We start from the raw sequence: 20112 nt of genomic DNA, 5'->3' as shown, positions 1-20112 counted from the left end.
AACTCTAGGCCCCATGTGCATCAAGTACATTTCTCATGCCAGTCCTTATTTCCTCCCCAGGTCCTGTCGTTGATTGACTTGACGCGCTACTGCACAGGCGTGTGCATCCAGATCGCCTCTCACCTGCGCATTCACGTGTTCAGCATCACGGCGCAAGCTGCCCCCAAACACGACTGACGTTTTGCCCGGAGGAAGGAGGCGGGGGAGGCAGAGGACGCCGCCCCGCTCTTGAAAGCAGATGAGGATAAAGAGGTCCCCTCCACCCCAAACCTCAGCAGCCTTGACACAGTGACCACCTCTGACTAAAGGTTGTCTGTAATAACACTAGGGTAATGACACAACTACCCGAGTAGAGCCATCGTCAAGGGTAACACACTGGTCTGTATCTCACTGGATGAGTGCAGAGTAGCTGGCATGGAAATAAGTTGGTTGGTTTTTCTTTGTCTCCATTTTGGAAGTAAATCACTACCTGAGGTAATCTGAGATTCAGATTTGGTAAATGTCAGACAGGTTTTAACATCCAAAGCGCACCATTTGCCATTATTTCCAGCTCATTCAAATCATACACTATGGGTAACAGCTACAATACATTTTTCGGCAAAGATCAAATAATGTTTCTCAGTGATCAGATGGTTGCTTTGTATTTTTCCCTCTTGAATTTGTTTTCTCAATTGATACATATTCCTAACTAATTGACCTATATTCAATGCTGTAAAGTTAGAGGCTACAGTACGAGACTCATGTCTTCACAGCCTCTTGTTAAAAACAATGTGATAACTCAACATGTTTGATCATTGCCCAAATTGATATTGTTGCTCTTGAAATCATTCATTAGTCATGTTTATTTATTTAATGAATGAATGAGACCCAATCTGACATGAAATTAACTTAATCAGGGCTAGGAAATACAAAATAAATCAACCTTTCAACCTCATAACTTCTAAAATGAAGTTTGAAGTAGAATGAGACATTCCTAATGAGGTATGGTAAGCTAATTGTCAAGGACTGCAGGTTAAGGGGCAAGGGTCTGGGTTAACGCTGAAAACAGTGACATTTCTTCTACATGGGCTTCCATCTGACTGTGAATCCCCTTCCAGTGTATCCAACACCCTCCGTAACCTCAACTCCAGTTGAAGTCCTTGTAGTCATGTTGGTGATGCGTTAACACCAGAGTCCTGTCTGCTTTCAACGTTCTTCTCCCTAAAGGGCTAATTCTTTGAATCCTTTTGTTTCATTTTAAAAATGTCTGAATATTTTAAGAACGAGTTCTAAAATGTTTGTCTTTTCTGCATCATTATGAAACCAGTATTTATGGTTGAAGTATTAGACAATATGTAACACTGATGTTTTACTGGAAGCCATCTTTTTTCATCACACATTTAGAATATGTATAGGTGAATGAATGCATTTGGGTACATTAAATTCAATGATTTGTGATTGTTGAATGGTATGTTTTGGGGCAGAGCTGAATGGTCATTGCTCAACAACTTTAGGATAGAAAGACAAAGGGATGCAACGGTGCGGATGTTTCGCCCCTGTGGTCATGTTTATGTAACAAAGAAAATCAAGAACCCTTACTCTAGGAATATGGCCCTAAAAAGGACATTTTGATATATTGGCGGGTCGAATTCCAATGAGAGCCTTCAGATTGACATTTCAATGACTTTGTCTGGAAATGTTAGCCACCTGTTTTTGTTCAATCAGGGTTCGAACTCAAGGTGAACTTTGAAACTATGCATTGAAAAGGCCACATGGTATTGTACTGTTCACTACAAGTAAAACATCTTTATACTAACAAGTTAAATTATTGTAATAAATATTTTCCATTCAAGAAATTCAGTTTCATGACTAGGCGAGTCAGGTTTATTTTTGATTTTGGGATGAGCCAAAGTGATGACTAAACAAAAAATGTGAATTTGACGCATACCACCCATTGTTGTAATTCAACCTGGTCTCAGAGCATGTTGTATTCTGTACATAAATCCGTGGCACTCCATTTAGTATGGAATGTAATTCATTTGTAGCTAGCACTAACGTTAGCTGGGGTTAGCAAAGTAGCTACAAATGTCTTAAATTGTCTGATGAGATCCAAACACACAACCTTTGGGTTGCTAGATATATGCTCACGCTCCTAATATTTGCCTTAAGTGATCTTGCTACGTTTGGTTACATATACTAGTGAGTGTGCCAGACTGAGACCAGGCTGTGTAATCTGGCACACTGCATACCACAGTACACCAACACTACAAATATTCAGTAATAGTAGGGCAGCAAAACATTATCATGGTTCTACTGCTGCTAGCAATCATTCACATTTTATCATAATTAACATCACAATGCACCGCTTGTAAACGGAGGGGAGAGCTACCAAATTCAGGCATGGAAGGCTCAACAGAGAGACCATAGAATCAGAAAAGAACTGAGGGTCAGTAGTAGAACACTTGTGGAGCTAAATTAACATTCCGTGGCATTCATTAGGAACGCATTCACTGAACAACACAATCAGACATTACGGAGCATGCTGAAGAGATCTGAATTTCAGACACTAGCAGAGCTATACTTAAAGTATCCCACAGGGACACATTCTGTGTGGATGGCTGATCGCTGCGTGGTCTACTGTGTGAAACATTCACGATTTTAAAAAACAACCGGTGTGGCATTTTTCACCCAGAACCCCCCATGCCTTTGAAAGAAATCACTTATGACATGTAAATACCAAATCCAACCAAGACATTTAAAAGGCAAGCAGGGACAATGGGTAAACAAGGTCATACAGTCTAACTGGAATACTTCTGGCACCACTCTTTAAAATAAGGCACTTATGTTGAATGTAGACATTGACCAGGAGTGACAAGGTGAAACGGGTCAAATGGCATAATTCCTGTTATTCTGATTAACCCCTCCCCTCCCCGATCCCTTTTTTCCTTCTGTGGAATAAAGGTTCAATTTTAAAAAATAAAATAAAATAAAATAGTGTCCAACCTAACCTCTGGAATGCATCACAAGGTTACAGCTCTCACGGTTAAAGTGCTGTAACCACAGATGGTGTCTCCCGCCAATCGCTTCCAGATCATGGTTTTAACAGTACATCAATCACACTGCCCACACTGACTGGACTGGAGCAGTTTAGCACATAGTTGGCTCAGTCAGTGAGTGTCCTTCTCCACAGCCTGGTGTGTTGGTGGCGTGTGGGCGATAAGTCCCTCTGGCACCCCTGGTGGAAGAGAAGAGAAGTGTCTGGTTTCTGGCTTCTTCTACTGGCACGACATCACTCCAGCGTCTCCCAGCCAGGTGATGCCCGTCAATCATCTTACCCGCCACACATGATTGACGTTGTTTACAAGAGTCCCTCTCTCCTTCAGCCATGCTGATGCAATCCCAGATGAGGACGTTTCGAGATATAGGGATAGCCCTCCTCGCTCACCACCTACCCCTGCATGGCCTTCAATTTGAACTCAAGGAGGGAGGGGACAGGTAGGAGGGTGGATGCAGAGAGGAGGATTAGGACGTCTTTCCCTCGTTCTTCACACGCGCTCTGGGTTGACATCGTTGCTGACCCGGCGTCTGGGAAACAGCTTGCGCTTCAGTAGAATCAGCTGAGGGAAGAAGAAAATACCACAAAGTACTGCGTCACAAAACACACAAACACTGAAAGATGAGTGGAAAAAGAGGGAAGCGACATTCCTCTGTCAGCATGTGGCTCTGAGCGGGAGCTTTTTGCTCTATTTTTCTTGCCTTTGAACAGATCAGGGCAACAGCATTTCGGGAGAGTCAACTTAAGTCCTGTAAAGTCACCAGAAGGTGGTTTATTGGTCCAGGCCTGAGCCGATAAACCACAGAGATGTAAACAGCTCTCCAACTTCAAGAGGCAGTTTACAAACAAAGCACCAGATGCCTAGGAAAAGGAAGGAGGAGTGGAGCCTTAAGCCTGAGGAGAGGGATGATTCTTGGTACAAAAACAAGACGGCTCCCTCAGATTCCTCCATGTCCCAATGGCCCAGTGCACAGTGTGGATTGCCCATTCCTCCACGGTCGCTCTGGCGATTAACCTTTATTAGGAGAAACTTTACCCCGACCCCCTCAGATCTGACAGGTGCCATGATCAACAATAAAAAACATTCAGCCACCACCCACTGCTCACGGTCCAACATGGACAGGTTTCAGTCTCATTTCAGTGACACCATTTCAGTCATTCCAAAGCTCAACCGATAGTGAGGGATACGTGCCCCTGTAGAGCTCCCTCTATGGAGCCCTGGAGCTAACTAAGTGCTAAATCACAAGCAACAAGTGTGCTGTTTACATTAGCGAGGCGGAAATATACATGACAGTGTAAAGTCCTACTGACCTGCTCGGCAAAGAAGGAGACGACAGTAAAGATCACCAGAGTCACCAATACACAGTGGGTCCAGAACTTCAGCTTGTCCCGATATACTCGCCTGTAAGACAGAGACAGTAAGACAGCAAAAATAAACAAACTATTTTTGTGTCATCAATGAACACATGACAAGGCAGATAACTCTCTGAAAGTCATCCCTCTCATATTCTGATCCTAGGCTCCAGTATGACAATTGATTGGGTGATTGACAGGGTAAAATGTTTTTGGGAAGTATCAATGAATACAAAACAGAAACTCGACGAAAGTCACTACTATCATATTCAGAGTCCAGTCTCAATTATTCAATATTTTAGGCTTGGGTGACAGGGTTAAAGGTCATAATGAAATGCCTGTGGTTCCAGGGGAGAGGGCGACAGGGTAAAGGGGTGACAATGTGACATCAGGGGACCTCTGCTACCACCCGCCTGTCACTTCACTAACACCCTTGTGACTCTTGGAGTGTCATGTGTGTGGCTCATACGAGTCTAATTTTAAAGTCTCGGTATCTGGATAGATTCCTCCAGCTCAGGCCTGGCGCTATAAGAGCAGGATCCCACTATAACCCCCTTGGATTCCCAGCGATCATTTACAGCAGTGCTGCACTCGGAGGTGCTGACAGCTAGGATCCTTCATTCTTCTCTGGGAGAAATGGGGAGAGACCTCTGTCTCACATGGCACTAATACAGTAAGATAACATATCTGTCCATCTATCATTTAGGACAGACACTACGATTGACAAAAGTATCTGTACAGTCATCTTGTACTGTGTGCACATTGTGCTTCTGCACTGCCAACAATTAATGGTATAATGAAAAAAGAATGTAACTAAATGCAGATCACATATTCAACTGATAAACTCCAATATATCCTTTCAACTATAGTATAAACCACCCCAGTCCTACCATTCCCCTGTCTAGTATAAACCACTCCAGTCCTACCATTCCTGGAGCTCTCCCATGTGGAGGAAGCGATTGCGGTATTCTCTGGGCAACTCGAACTGGGAGGTCAGGGGGAACATGGACTCATAGAAGTCCCTCAGCACCGCCTTAACAGTCCCTGCGTCTTTATGGCTGTGGTCAATGTTGTCGTTTAGACATATGAACTTCCTGTGAGGAAACACAGTGATGTGGTCAAATCATAATCAACAACATCATGGTCAAATGGTCATATGAAAAGGTAGTATAACAATAAAACAGGAAGTAGTAGTACATATTAATTAGGCAGGCACTAGGCTGGACACCTACAGAAAATACAGAGGTAATGCTAAAAAAAATATATAATGCTCATCTTTGTTCTGTTACACACAAGTGTGTAATGAAAATGTGTCTTTCATATCCCAACTCCCCGAGACACCGGTAGGGAGTGGTGTCAAGGCCAGGGTCACTATTGTACAGCGCCCCTGGACAGATCTTTCACCTCAGCCACTCCGGTGTTCAAACCAGTGATCTTTCGGTTACTGGCCCAACTCTCTAACCTCACCTGGGGTTCTTCCTGATGTCATCCAGCTGGCCCACCACATGGGACACGTTGGTCCGCACCATCTTAAAGGCTATCTCCTCCTCGCCCATTATCTCAAACCTGTCAAAGGAGAGGTTTCCATGTTTACTGTGATCTTAAATCAGATCAGGATATCCAGAGAAAATGTAGGATGGGTGATATATATAGTTAAAACCTCTTGGTACTAGGGGGCAGTATTTTCATTTTTGGAAAAAAAAACGTTCCAGTTTTAAACGGGATATTTTGTCAGGACAAGATGCTAGAATATGCATATAATTGACAGCTTTGGATAGAAAACACTAACGTTTCCAAAACTGTAAAGATATTGTCTGTGAGTATAACAGAACAGATGTTGCAGGCATCTAGGCCTGAGACAAATCCAATCCGGAAGTACCCCAGGTTTTGAAAGCGCTGCGTTCCAATGACTCCCTATTGAACTGTGAGTATGCTATGAACATGTTTACACTTTCTACGTATTCCCCAAGGTGTCTACAGCTTTGTGACGTAGTTTTACGCATTTATGTTGAAGAATAGCCGTAGGCGGCCACATTGCGTAAGTGGTCACATGGTGGCTCCGAGAGAGATTCTCGCGTAAAATACAGAGGTAGCCATTACTCCAATCGGTCCTACTGAAAAACGAATTGTCCCGACGGATATATTATCGAATAGATATTAGAAAAACACCTTGAGGATGGATTCTAAACAATGTTTGCCATGTTTCTGTCGTTATTATGGAGCTAATTTGGAATATTTTTCGCCGTTTTCGTGACTGCAATTTCCGGTTGATTTCTCAGCCAAACGTGAAGAACAAACGGAGCTATTTCGCCTACAAAAATAATATTTTGGGGAAAAAATGAACTTTGGCTATCTACCTGGGAGTCTCGTGAGTGAAAACATCAGAAGTTCAAAGGTAAACGATTTAATTTGATTGCTTTTCTGGATTGTGACAAGGTTGCCTGCTGCTAGCAGGGCATAATGCTATGCTAGGCTATCGATAAATTTACACAAATGCTTGTCTAGCTTAGGCTGTAAAGCATATTTTGAAAATCTGAGATGACAGGGTGATTAACAAAAGGCTAAGCTGTCTCTCACTATATTTCATTTGTGATTTTCATGAATAGGAATATTTCTATGGATATTTATGTCCGTTACGTTATGCTAATTATTGTCAGGCGATGATTGCACTCCCGGATCCGGGATGGGGAATATCAAGAGTTAAGGACCGTGGATGATGGTAGAGAACAGGACTTGATTTTTTTTATTTTTTATAGACCCAACCACCCCCCCTTCAGAGGACAAAAATAAATGTTTTTACAGAATTTTCATTTGTTGTTACACACATTTGACATAGATTTTTTTTTTTACATATCATTTTTTAGAACAGGACTTACTTGTACTTGTTCTGGTCTTTGAAGGCCTTGTGGATGCGCTCCGTGACGGCTTTACAGTGGACCACCAGACCTTTAGTGACGGGAGGCTGTGGATTCAAATACATGAATCAGTCTCTGCACCTCAAGTCAACTACAGCTTATAAATGTTGTTGGGCCACAGCAAAGAGGCAGTGTAGAGTAGTCACCATGCTGGCTTCGTAGTATGCCTCCTGTGTAGGGCTAACGATATGCAGCTGGGTCAGGTTGGTGGGCAGCGTCTTAGAACAGTTGATCAGCAGCTGCTCCAGACCTGTCAGATCCTGCAACCCGCCACACGCTAACACATTAACCTCACTGTACCACTGGTTTGAGATCAGCTTTTAAAACAGGAGTAAACCAAGGTCGGTATTCACAAAGTGTCTCAGAGTAGACGTGCCGATCTATGATCACTTTGGCCTTCGATGATAGACAACATGGACACGCGGGGACCTGATCTTCTACACCCAGACTTCTCTACTGACCTGTAAGTTGAGGGGGAGCTCATGGATGCGAGTGGCCAGCGTTCGGATCTCGCGGTCAGAGAGAACGCCGGAGTGGTCCGTGTCGATCTCGTCGAACACCTGCGAGACGTTGAGCGGCTGCAGGGCCGACATCAGGAAGTAGAAGTAGGAGAATGAAAACTGCATGTCCTCCGGGTGACGCACGCGGTGAGACGACGTCAGGTCAAACGCCTGTGGGAATCTGAAAGGTGGAGACATTCACATATCAGTTTGTTCAGCAACGGCAGGTAGCCTAGTGGTTAGAGCGTTTGCAACATCGAATCCCCGAGCTGACAGGGTAAAAATCTGTCGTTCTGCCCCTGAACAAGGCAGTTAACCCACTGTTCCTAGGCCGTCAATGAAAATAAGAATTTGTTCTTAACGGACTTGGCTAGTAAAATAAAAAAACAAATTAACTATAACGAGGTAAACAAATGAGTGCTCCTGTTAGACAAGCACTCACAACAGCTACTTCGGTATATTACTAACCCAGTATTTCCCATATGACATAATTTCCTGTTACTCACATGTCCTGGAGCTCCTGCATGATGAGCCTGTCGATCATGTGGGGCATGTGGGCGGGGACCTTGCGGGAGGTGAAGCCAAACTGGCCGTTGAGCAGCTTGTTGACGTAGCGGAGAGAGTCGGCGAAGGTGTCCTGCAGCCTCCGGCCAGCGGCGGCGCTGTCTGCCTGGTACGCCAGCTCTCCCTCCAGACGCTCCTCCTCCTATAGCAGCCATAGAAAGAGCCAGAAAGCAATAAGAGAACACACAATTAACATTCTGATCAAATTCAGATAACATTCAGATTCCCATTTACATTTGGAAAATTAAAAAGTTAAACCGTTTCTGAGTAAAGTGTTTGCGATTCAATCCAATGCACGGTTGTTCTCGATTCTATGTTCTTCATCTCAAGAGCCAGGATTTTTCCTGACTGACCTTGTGACATTATTACAACCCAACCCCAGCTCACCTCCAGCAGGTCCTGGAAGTACTTCCGTCTCTCCCAGGGCAGGAAGCCTCTGTCTGTGGCGGTGTAGTGGTGCAGCTTCCGGCCCACAGGAACCCCCCGGGCGCCCTCTGCTCCTTCCTTCGGTCCCTTCTCAGCCCCTGCCTGCTGCGATTGGCCCTCTGAGCCCTTGGCTTTGGACATGCTGCCCACCAGGGTGCTCAGCAGCTTGGAGGACGGTGGAGGTTTCTCTGTGGCGGTGGTGTCCTGGGTTTTAGCGGCTTTCGGAAACTCACCATCCACTAGAACTGGGATGCTTTCTGGAGTCTTTTGTGCTTTCTGTTTCTCTTTCTCACCAACGATGCTCGACTTGGGCACCTCCTCTGGTGCCTCGGTTCTCTCTGGCTCTTTGGTCTTCTCTGCTCCGTTTCTTTCTGGAGTGTGTTGTTCTTCTGGGTTAGCCTCCACTAGCTGTGGTGTGTCTGCCTCTCTCCTCACCACATGTCCTACTAGGTCTTTAAAAGGGTTGTCCTGGGGTTTGATCTGGTCAGCTGGTGTTAACCTGGGGCCCCGATTGGCCAGAGCCTTGTACGGCCCTAGCAGTATAGCCTTGGTGAGGTTATAACCTTTCATAGTGATGTCACCCAACAGGAGCTTTCCTTGCAGCCTCTGAAGCTCACTCTGCAAGGCCGCCGGTAGCAGGGACACATTTAGCGCAGGCACATCCACAATCACCTCATTTTCCCCAGGTGGCATCTTCAGGACTCGAGGACCTTGTTTCTCCAGAGGGACATCCTCGAAAGGGACCTCAGGCTCTGCGGTGGCGGTGGTGGGCTTGGCCTCTTTGGATCCGTCTTTGTGGAGTGGGTCGGACACGGACACGTTGGGCTGGGGGAGCTGGCGGGTGTCCACAGCCACGCTGAAGGTCAGGGAGAACTCCTTGTCGTCATCCCTTTGGACAGTGAGGTTGTAGTGGACCAGCGAGGCATTGTGGCCCGAGTGGAGGAGCAGGTGGACCGTCTTCCACTTGTTGGCCACCGAGGTATGGCGCACGGCCGGGTTGTCGCTGACCTGGGCCTCGGTCACCCGGCGAGCCACGCCTGCAAAGCTGAAGTATGGCCTGGTCTCACCCACCGGTAGGGTGTACGAGGTCCTGTTCTTCAGCAGGGTGACACTGTAGAGCTGGTTAAAGTGATCTAAAACACACACACACACACAAACACACGATGCATGATTATCACTGCTCTTCCACCTCACTGGATGAGCTAACATGACCAGATCAGGAAAAACACTTGGCCGACATTCTGCACATTTTCTCATCAATGAAACATTAGATCTTAGAGTCTTCTCTTCACAAAAGTAGAATCTGTTACGAACAAATTGCAATAAGTTTTGTAGACTTGACACTGTGCCAATGTTTTTTTTATTACGTGGTTTAAAAGGAGTGCAAGGGTCGAATTGAGTTATTGTACATGCGCACTTCAAGGAATAGGCGTTCCCTCACAAAACATATGTAAATGCATGTTAAATAGGATCTGGCTAGCTCGTGCTTGGCACTGCCCATCTCTTTGCTTGTTCTTTCCACTGTGCTCATTTTCTCCCATTGTAAACGGCACATAACGCATCTTGGGTTAGTCATCAATATCTTTGCTATAAATAAAAGCACAGAGTTTGAGGTCAGGTGATTAAGAAAAACTCCTGGCCCTACTTCAGATCACACTCACCTTGTCCACAGTCGCCCACGTCGAAGCCACAGGAGAGCACGTTGCAGGCCTGGTCGCAGAACTTGTCTGCCAGCCAGGAGTTGGCACAGCCTTGGTTACAGCTGGACACGCCCCCGATGCCACCTAGACCTCCTGCAAACTGCCAGGGCTGATTACCCACTCCGCCCACAGCGGTCCCAAACCGGCTGCCCCCAGCTCCTGTGTGGTGGGATGGAGAACAGGAAGAATAGAAAGCTCAGTGAACGACGAGTTGTGACGGAGGAGAGAAGGGAAGAAGGAGAAGAGGCAAGACTGGTACAGGGAGGGATAAATGAGAGATTGTCACCCAGGCAGTCGCCACCATCCCAGTCACAGGCGGAGTTGTTACAGGCCTTGTCACAGTAGCCATCTTTGATCCAGGAGCCTGGACAACCTTCAGCACAGTTAGGGACCGGCCAGGTGAGGTACACCTGTCGGGAGAGAGGACAGGCGAGGTACAGTAGGGATGTTAAGACAATATTGCAATATACAAAATAGCAGAACTAACCCAATCTCATGCTAGCGAGATATTTAGATGAAATGATCATGAGTCTACATTAGCATAAACTTGAGCTAGTGAGCTGAATTCAAGACCGTGTATCTAGTAACACTTGAAGTCTAGACCCAGACCTTCTGTCCTTTGGAGTGACTGAAGAAGTCGTCAGGCCACACGTCCTTCCCAAACATGACGTCGTCGTTGAGGTAGATGAACTTCTGAGACAGGCCTGGGATTCGGTGAATGTGGGTCTCAATGGCAGGGGAACTGAAGGTGGGCAGGTGGGTGTGGTTCTGGAAGACATCCTACACAGGAGAGACAATCATACGGCAATTTTGATTTTTTTTTCCTAACTACAGGCCCAGAATTCTTCCTGCTCCGGTCACAACATCCCTTATTTTCTGTTATTGTCAACAATCATATCTGTGAGAGTAGTACTGTAGGTCTCAGGTGTACCTGGTGTGTTACCACGGTGACGCGGGGGTTGTCCAGGTTCAGCCAGGAGGGGATCTGCCCATTGGTCACGATGAAGATGTGCCGCACCCAGGGGGCGTGTCTCTCCACCGAGCGCAACGAATAGCGCAGTTCCTCGTTGTCCTCGAAGCGACTGGCCGAGACGTCCTCGTCCTGCTTGGACTGGGGGGGGGGGCAGAGAGCAGAGCAGAGTGGTCTGAGACACGCTTTTACTATGCTCTGAAAAGAGACCAATCCAAAATGTTAGCACTACATGTCATTGTATTTTATCCTCACGGTCAAATAGGTAAAAAACAATGGAAGTTCTCAGTCCAGCAGTTTAGTTTCACTCAGTGATACCTACTACACCCTGAATGAACAGTGCAACTGCATTAAACAAGAGTTAGAGCTCCTCTTCACCTACACTGTTGATCTTCCCTGATAGATAGTGGGTGACGGGACAGAGGCAGAGTGAGGTCCTACCTGTGTGATGGCAGTCAGGTCCCAGAAAAGATAAGCAGCGCTGATGCTCAGCTCTTTCCCGTCCAGGGTCAGGTTCTTTTTGGCCTGCTGGGTCAGGTCAGTAAAGTCTTGAGGGCTGTTCAGGTGGAGCAGGGCGATACTGGCCTCCGTATACAGCTGGAACTATGGATAGATAGATAGATAGATAGAGATAGAGATAGAGATAGAGATAGAGAGAGAGAGAAACACTGACATGTCAGTGTGGCAACCTCCACAACAAGACAAACAGACATCAAGCCAGATATATTTTTATGGACCACTTTAGACGTAGTGGCCATGTCAAAGGTTATATGACGTGGGGCCTAAAATCCATTATTGTGACTTTGGTTACCGCTCCTGTCCCTGGGAATAATTCTGTGTGACAGAGATGACAAACAAAGCCACCACATGACGGGTGCATACACAGACTACTAGGCTGAACGTGAGCTGGGTTCAAAGCAATTTGATTTTGATGTTGACCTATAACTTCTGACCCGTGGCCAGTTTAAAGGATGGACCACATCCAAGCAGAGGACTCGTCTCCACCAACCACTGTACCCTTCAAGAGGTACTAAACAATATCATGGCTGTGTGGATATGGGAACGAGAGTGAGTGTGAGGGAGTGTGCGTGTGTGGCAGGGAGGGAGGGGGGTCTTGGAAAGTTCTGTGATGTCATTTCTGTGTGGGGGAGCTGGTATTGATCTCAGGGTTGGAATGGAAGGCATGGCTTGGTATCCTTGCGTGTGCACGTGTCATTTCAGTCGTTGCCTCTCATGACCATCGATCCCGACTCCCTCATCTCCTTAGTCCCTAGCCTTCCAGGCAGCCCACAAACCACTGAGCCAGAACCCAAACACCTTCCTGCTGCCTGTCTCCCTCTCAGCCATTGACATGCTTTTTCCTCTGCTCCTGTTGTTATATAAATCCCTAAGATGAGGCAGGGACAGCCAACTGGAGATCACATGTCCATTTTTATTAGCCCCTTTTATAGGAGCTGTTAACACACAGCTCCATGTGTCTGTACAAGTGCACGCACACACACACACACCTCCATGTCACGGTAACACAAAGACAATAGTAAACATGGCTTTATATAGCTTTACTCGGAAAGGCATTGGCTATTGGCAGTAACATCAACATTCTCGTCCACATCTGCCCGTCAGCAGCCCATCAAAAGACGCCGGCGTTTAGTTGAGGTATTTAAGGTCCTGTCATACCCGTTATCATGAGCCAATGTCAATAGTGACCAGAGGATCCAAACATCAGCTGTTTTTCCTACTCCTGACATTTGAAACTATTTCATTACTGTTTAAAAACGTCATTAGTCAGCTGAGACAAAGGTGTATACGTACAAACCACAACTACACTAAAACCTTGAACCACATGCTCTGGAAGGAAAAGGCTGAAGCCTAAAATATACCTAATCTGGGTAGCCCAAACCAAATCTTGTGTGTGTCACAAGAGTCTAACACACACCAGAGCCTAGTAAATATTTGACCATGTGCGCGAACACATGGTCAATATTTTCACACAACTAAAAAAAAAAGAGTCCGAGCAAGACGTCACAGTAGTGTTGAGTGAGGAGGGGAGGCTTCATAATGTCATACGATCATCGATCCATCACCGCCCCGGGTCTCAGACTCTACAGCAGGGATCATCAACTAGATTCAGCTGATTTTGTTCTTGGGAGGATGGCTGGCGGGCCAAAACATAATTACAAATCATTTGTAGACTGCAAATAGACCGGAAGGAGCCCAAACAGATGTAATATTTGACTAAAACATCATTATAAACCTTGCTTACGTTTGTATACGATCACGTGTCTCTATTAAGCGTGGGAATACTTGGGAACCAGTTTCCCCAAATTAAAAAAACACTTGGAGTTCCTTTCCTGCTGTTTTAACAGTATTTTCTGTCCAACAAGAAATTATTTTTAAAAAATTATATAATATTTTTGGAGGACACCAATCGGGAAGAACTGGCCTACAATATAACCAGGGGGTCATTCCAGTCATATGATGAAGGCCAGTGAGGTGAACGGGGGAAATGATGCGTCTATGGATTCCCCGTGGCCTGGCTGGTCTGGCGATAATGCCGCAGCTCCTGGCACACGCCTCCCACAACAGCACGGGGTTTGAACCCAGTCTACTGCCCTTTGATAAAATCTCTCTCCATCTTTCCCCACGGTCATTATCTCGCACTCTCTGTTCAACACAGAATCTGAAAGACCTAAAAAAGGACACACATAAACAAAGAAACGTAAGGAATTCCCACCAAAATAGTACTCCTGTGTGACTATCATGGCTTTGAATGTAGCTGTACTTTACGGCTTCGATTGATTTACCATTTTAGTCTATTCTCTACAGACACACTAGCTGCACATTCTAACCTCGAGTACATAAACGACTGGCTATCCTATACAAGTTAGCTATAAATGAATAACACACAACACGTGTGGATGGCAACATGCCAGTTAGAGGAGCACACAAACGGAGGGCAGTATTTTCTAGGCGACAGTGTGAGCAGATGGGGGTCGTAGGGCAGCTTTCATCACCATCCCACTCAGTTTAACACCGTCTATAAATACTGTCCATCTCTCAGCACCACCACCCTGCCCATCCCTCTCTCCCCCACAGTCTCTCTGCATTCTGCCCATCCCTCTCTCCCCCTCCGTCTCTCTGCATTCTGCCCATCCCTCTCTCCCCCGCCGTCTCTCTGCATTCTGCCCATCCCTCTCTCCCCCACAGTCTCTCTGCATTCTGCCCATCCCTCTCTCCCCCTCCGTCTCTCTGCATTCTGCCCATCCCTCTCTCCCCCTCCGTCTCTCTGCATTCTGCCCATCCCTCTCTCCCCCTCCGTCTCTCTGCATTCTGCCCATCCCTCTCTCCCCCACAGTCTCTCTGCATTCTGCCCATACCTCTCTCCCCCACAGTCTCTCTGCATTCTGCCCATCCCTCTCTCCCCCACAGTCTCTCTGCATTCTGCTCATCCCTCTCTCCCCCACAGTCTCTCTGCATTCTGACCATCCCTCTCTCCCCAACAGTCTCTCTGCATTCTGCCCATCCCTCTCTCCCCCACAGTCTCTCTGCATTCTGCCCATCCCTCTCTCCCCCACAGTCTCTCTGCATTCTGCTCATCCCTCTTCACAGAATCGGCCCGACAGCACCAGGAAGACCACTGAAACTGGATCCCTGCATTGTGCTACTGACAGACGGATGGACCCCCCACCCACCCACCCAGCCTTCCTGAACCTCCTGTCCCCATACACTCTGCTTATAAAGGCTACCTCACCTGTGAGGGCTGTAGAAAGGTCTATGTGAGACAGAAGGAGTGAGTGGGTGGAATAGAAAGAGGAAACAGAGGGGGATAGAGAAGGGAAGGTCAGTAAAATCCTGGTGACCTTTCAGTGTGCTGCCTGCCACCACGCCACCCAAAACAGTTGTTCTAATGTTAACCCCCTTGGCCGCTCCCCAAGATAGGGTTTCACCCTAATACCCTTCTGTTGTCACAAGACCCCCGACGAGACAGAGAGAGACAGAGAAAGAGAAGAGAGAAGGAGAGAGGCAGTAGGGGGTGGATAAGGAGAGCTCACTGTAGGAGTCTGTAGATCACAGAAACTTTCTGTTGTAGTGTAGGTTGACCAAGACCTTTTTTATTCAGTGATAATTATTGTCCCAGCAGCACCAGAGTGACCATTTCTGATGTGCATTAGGCTGTTCAATTCCATACAGACAAAAGTACTTTTATGGATGTAATGTGACATGTTGGCCCAGTGTTATTAGAAAAGGCTGATATACACTGAGTGGACAAAACATTAGGAGCATCTGCTCTTTCCATGACAGACTGACCAGGTGAATCCAGGTGAAAGCTATGATCCCTTATTGATGTCACTCGTTAAATCCACTTCAATCAGTGTAGATGAAGGGGAGAAGACAGGTTAAAGATGGAATTTTAAGGCTCGAGACAATTGAGACATTGAATTGTCTCAACAAAAGATTTAAGTGCCTTTGAACAGGGTATGGTAGTAGGTGCCAGGCGCACCAGTTTGAGAGTGTCAAGAACTGCAATGCTGCTGGGTGTTTCACGCTCAACAGTTTCCAGTGTGTATCAGCAATAGTTCACCACCCAAAGAACATCCAGCCAACTTGACAACTGTGGGAAGCACTGTTGAGTCCATGTCGAGTCCATGCCCCCAACTGATAGGCTGTTCTGAGGGCAAAGGGAGGTGCAACTCAACATTTGGAAGGTGTTCCTAATGTTTTGTACACTCAGTGTAGCTTTGTATGGATATAGTCTAACTATGCCTGTGGTGAGACAGAACTACAGTAGTCTTTTTTTTACAGTAGTTAACCATCATTGGATTGTTTTATTTTATTATCTCAGAGTAATCTGGCTTGTTACTGGCATTCCTCCTCCCAAAATATCTCAGAGTTCTGATTAGAGGAAATTATTAGATTGACAATCCGTGGCCAAACTAAACCAGGGTTCTTTACTACCATAATATCGGTTTAAAATAGATGGAGACCTCTTCTGCTTAAGTGTTACTCATTTAATTCGGTATAGTTATATTGTTTAAGGTTTGTGGTTATGGCAGACAGACAGTGTCCGTGTTCAGTTTGAACACAATAGATTCTGTCTGGATCCTGTCTGATATACCACGGCAATGACTAGCCTAGCTTTCAAATCATGATTCTGAGGTACAGCAAGGGTGACATCTTGTGGCTATATGAATGTAGTTACATATTATATCTTATATTAATATATCCTGGAATTGTACATTATTTTTGACTAAAATCTGCATTTCTCATTAAATGTAAATAAAGTATGTTGTGGCATATCTGTGCCTGGTTAAGAAAACAACGAACGTGTTCATATGATAAAATGCCATACTGTATTTTGTGAAACACTGCCCTCTAGTGAAATAACAGATACAGCACCCTGTCTAAAATAAGACAGTATTTGACTTAGCACTGTGTTTTCCTGATAGATTATGCCATTTGTTTTCCTTTTTCCATCTAGGTTAGTCTTACCTGTTTGATCTTGCCAGTGACAACAGATGGCAGTTTGACTCTGAGCTGCTCTGTCTCCTTGAAGGATGCTGGGAAGCCACTGAGGTAGGCCAGGCTCTGCATGCGGACCAGACCTGGTGCTTCCTTATCTGTTGTCTACAGGAGGAACAACAGCACAATAGCTTATTGTTACCATATGACTGTGTCCATTGCTTATTCATCCTTAAGTAAGGACCAGTGTATCCAATTGGGGTAAATGCTCAATCATATAATTGTGCTGGAATCAGAAAGGACTAGGAAGTGTTGATTACGTCTGGTGCAATAGAACTTCTAATAGCAGAGAGAGTCAGGTAACTCACCAGGTAACATCTAGAGACAGAGCGCTTCAGGGCCTCACGGGGTGCGTCTGTGTAGGCCTTGTCCGCTATGGGAGGGAGAATAAGAGAGAGCCATACAGACAGAGCCATACAGACAGAGCCATACAGACAGAGCCATACAGACAGAGCCATAGAGAAAGAGCGAGAGATTTTGCTGTGATGACATGATTGGTGTTCTCGTACTGAGTGGGTAGCAGAACTGTGAACTGAAATAGCATGTGTGTAGAGTGCCAGTTGGGAGTGTTTGTTTCAATGACTCTCTACCATCAGCCTGAGAGTGAAAGACGACCACAGACACCGTGGTGGAGGGGTGGAGGGGCTTGGCCACTTGCAGCAGCAGCTTGGCGGCGGAGAAGGAGGGCGAGAGCGACGGCAGCTCCTTCAGAGTGACGTTGCCTGGCAGAGCCGGGTCCAGGGCTAGCATGGGCGCTGTGATACAATGGGACAGCAGACATTCTGGCTTCACACTGCAAAAAGAAACACAGACATATAAAGAGAAAGACAAAAAGGTCACAAAACATCAAGATGGTGTCCACAACTCCAGTCCAACATCACTACTTCCACCAAACCACTATGGCTAGTGCAAAACCCTGCTCTGTCTTGCTGTAGTTTGTACCACTTGCACAAGGCTTCCTTTGTGCTGTGGTTGCATCTCACGCCTTAATGTCTGTGGTCATAAGCCACCTGTTGTTGCAGATTGGTCGACAACACTGAGACCCGTTCTCACAAACACTCAGTTGAGAGAGAAACAGGAAATACCAGCAATGATGTCAAAACCCTTGATCTTAGACGACCGTAGTTTGTCTCTCAATAAGATGGTTCATCATCAACTCCCTGCCCTTTTGGAAGCATCCATATTGAGCTAGATATGTAAAGACTGTGTGAAAACCACAGTATATCTACAGTAATGTACAGGTGTTTCTATCTTATCACTCACCTGTCCTTTGGCAATTCAGTCGGATCACTTGCATTCTTCCCCAGCCGTGCCCTATGGTGAGAAACAGTCCAGAAAGTCAACGCACTGATCCCGTTAACGCATGGAATGTTTTGTTGGGGAATGTTCTAGTATTGTGATTGGAAATCGACCTTTGAGCTAACACAATCTCCCTCTGGCAATATTAGTTAACTACATATTTGGTCCCCTAGTCTACACAACAGGATGAATGGGAACGATTCAATCATGTAATGTGAATAAGTACCCGCTTGCTTTACGTGTTAATAACATTCAGCGGACCACAGTAACCCTCTATCCGTCAGCCATTTACCAAAACAAATATGTTCAGCGTGCAATCACGTAATACTATTTCTGTAGCCTAACGTGTGTGACGTGCAACTCAAGTCCCAGTGACCATGTGCAGTACCTCAGTGTTCTCTGCTCTTCCTCCAGCTGCTCTCTCACACCGCGTAGCTGCTTCATCAGGTCTGTGTCCGTGCCATTCACCCAGGTGTACACCACATCTATGGGCATGGGCTGGCACAACCTACAGCAGCACAACACCATAGAGAAGATACACATCCATTTCAAATCAGTAAATAGACAAAAGGAAGGATATGGAGTAGTGAATTGAGACAGTGAAACACTGGTTATCCCCGTAGTGGATAGCACTTGGGCAGAGAGGGTTACTCACCGAGTCTGGAATGATTTCCCAGCTACATTGTCTCTATATGAGTCAAACAGTACATGGTACTGATCCCTACTCCACTCTACCACCACCTACACACAGAGAGGGGGATGATATTATTAACCACTGAATGTATTGTATACTTCAACATAACCAGCCAGAACAGGCCGTGCCTTACTTCACTTAGTGTAACATCACACACACACACTTACTTCACTTAGTGTAACATCTCTCACACACTTACTTCACTTAGTGTAACATCTCTCACACACTTACTTCACTTAGTGTAACATCTCTCACACACTTACTTCACTTAGTGTAACATCACACACACACTTACTTCACTTAGTGTAACATCACACACACACTTACTTCACTTAGTGTAACATCACACACACACTTACTTCACTTAGTGTAACATCTCTCACACACTTACTTCACTTAGTGTAACATCTCTCACACACTTACTTCACTTAGTGTAACATCTCTCTCACACTTACTTCACTTAGTGTAACATCACACACACACTTACTTCACTTAGTGTAACATCACACACACACACTTACTTCACTTAGTGTAACATCACACACACACTTACTTCACTTAGTGTAACATCACACACACTTACTTCACTTAGTGTAACATCACACACACACACTTACTTCACTTAGTGTAACATCACACACACACTTACTTCACTTAGTGTATCACACACACACACACACACACACACACACACACACACACACACACACACACACACACACACACACACACACACACACACACACACACACACACACACACACACACACACACACAGCTGCTGCATCATTGCGTTTGACAAGGGTTAGCTTGTTAGCTAGCTAAGCTACTTACTTCTCCAAACTGGAAGGCAGAGACGATCATGAGGACTATCCCTCCAAAGCAGAGGTACAGTCCATAGCGATGGGACAGACAGGTGTAGGTCTGTCTCTGCAAGAGTTTCAGTACTGAATTGATTATCACCATGGTTCTCCTTTGCAATCCATATCTCTTCAGTCATTCACCGAAGACGCAGGAGCATATCGGAGTTAATATAAAATAAACACTACAAAACGAAAGATGTCTTCTTTGTCACATGACACCTAGCAAAAACTGTCAAAGCACATAAACAAACATTGCACTTCCTTTATGGTGATG

The 20112-nt window shown here is 45.7% G+C and overlaps 2 protein-coding genes across 2 annotated transcripts in view; one reads left to right on the top strand and one right to left on the bottom strand.

The window, feature by feature from the left end:
- Positions 1-1835, top strand: part of LOC110500057 (cholinephosphotransferase 1) — a 14057-nt gene extending 12222 nt beyond the window's left edge. The window contains exon 8 of the mRNA XM_021577181.2: positions 61-1835. Within this exon, the coding sequence (XP_021432856.1) occupies positions 61-177 (117 nt within the window). The 3' untranslated portion in view covers positions 178-1835. The remainder of the gene's footprint in view (positions 1-60) is intronic.
- Positions 1836-20112, bottom strand: LOC110500058 (N-acetylglucosamine-1-phosphotransferase subunits alpha/beta). The gene is made up of 21 exons (XM_036957346.1): positions 19810-20112; positions 18937-19022; positions 18670-18789; positions 18246-18296; positions 17573-17775; positions 17291-17355; positions 16953-17087; positions 11904-12065; positions 11424-11603; positions 11102-11272; positions 10779-10902; positions 10454-10651; positions 8754-9925; positions 8309-8508; positions 7764-7983; positions 7449-7562; positions 7264-7349; positions 5855-5953; positions 5314-5481; positions 4346-4436; positions 1836-3596 (listed from the first exon to the last, which is right to left on the bottom strand). Exons 1-21 carry the CDS (start codon positions 19939-19941, stop codon positions 3525-3527), a joined length of 3849 nt encoding a protein of 1282 aa, XP_036813241.1. The 5' UTR covers positions 19942-20112; the 3' UTR covers positions 1836-3524.

Source organism: Oncorhynchus mykiss, chromosome 21, assembly GCF_013265735.2.
Source record: "Oncorhynchus mykiss isolate Arlee chromosome 21, USDA_OmykA_1.1, whole genome shotgun sequence".
Lineage (NCBI taxonomy): Eukaryota > Metazoa > Chordata > Actinopteri > Salmoniformes > Salmonidae > Oncorhynchus > Oncorhynchus mykiss.
This window is presented reverse-complemented; position numbering and strand designations above follow the sequence as displayed.

Excerpts from the sequence above, each read along its gene's own strand:
- LOC110500058 (XM_036957346.1), bottom strand. The coding sequence starts at position 19,941 with ATGGTGATAATCAATTCAGTACTGAAACTCTTGCAGAGACAGACCTAC. Across the intron at positions 19,023-19,809 it reads CTGCCTTCCAGTTTGGAGAA|GTGGTGGTAGAGTGGAGTAG; the intron begins GTAAGTAGCTTA and ends CTCTGTGTGTAG. Across the intron at positions 5,954-7,263 it reads AAAGACCAGAACAAGTACAA|GTTTGAGATAATGGGCGAGG; the intron begins GTAAGTCCTGTT and ends CTCCTTTGACAG.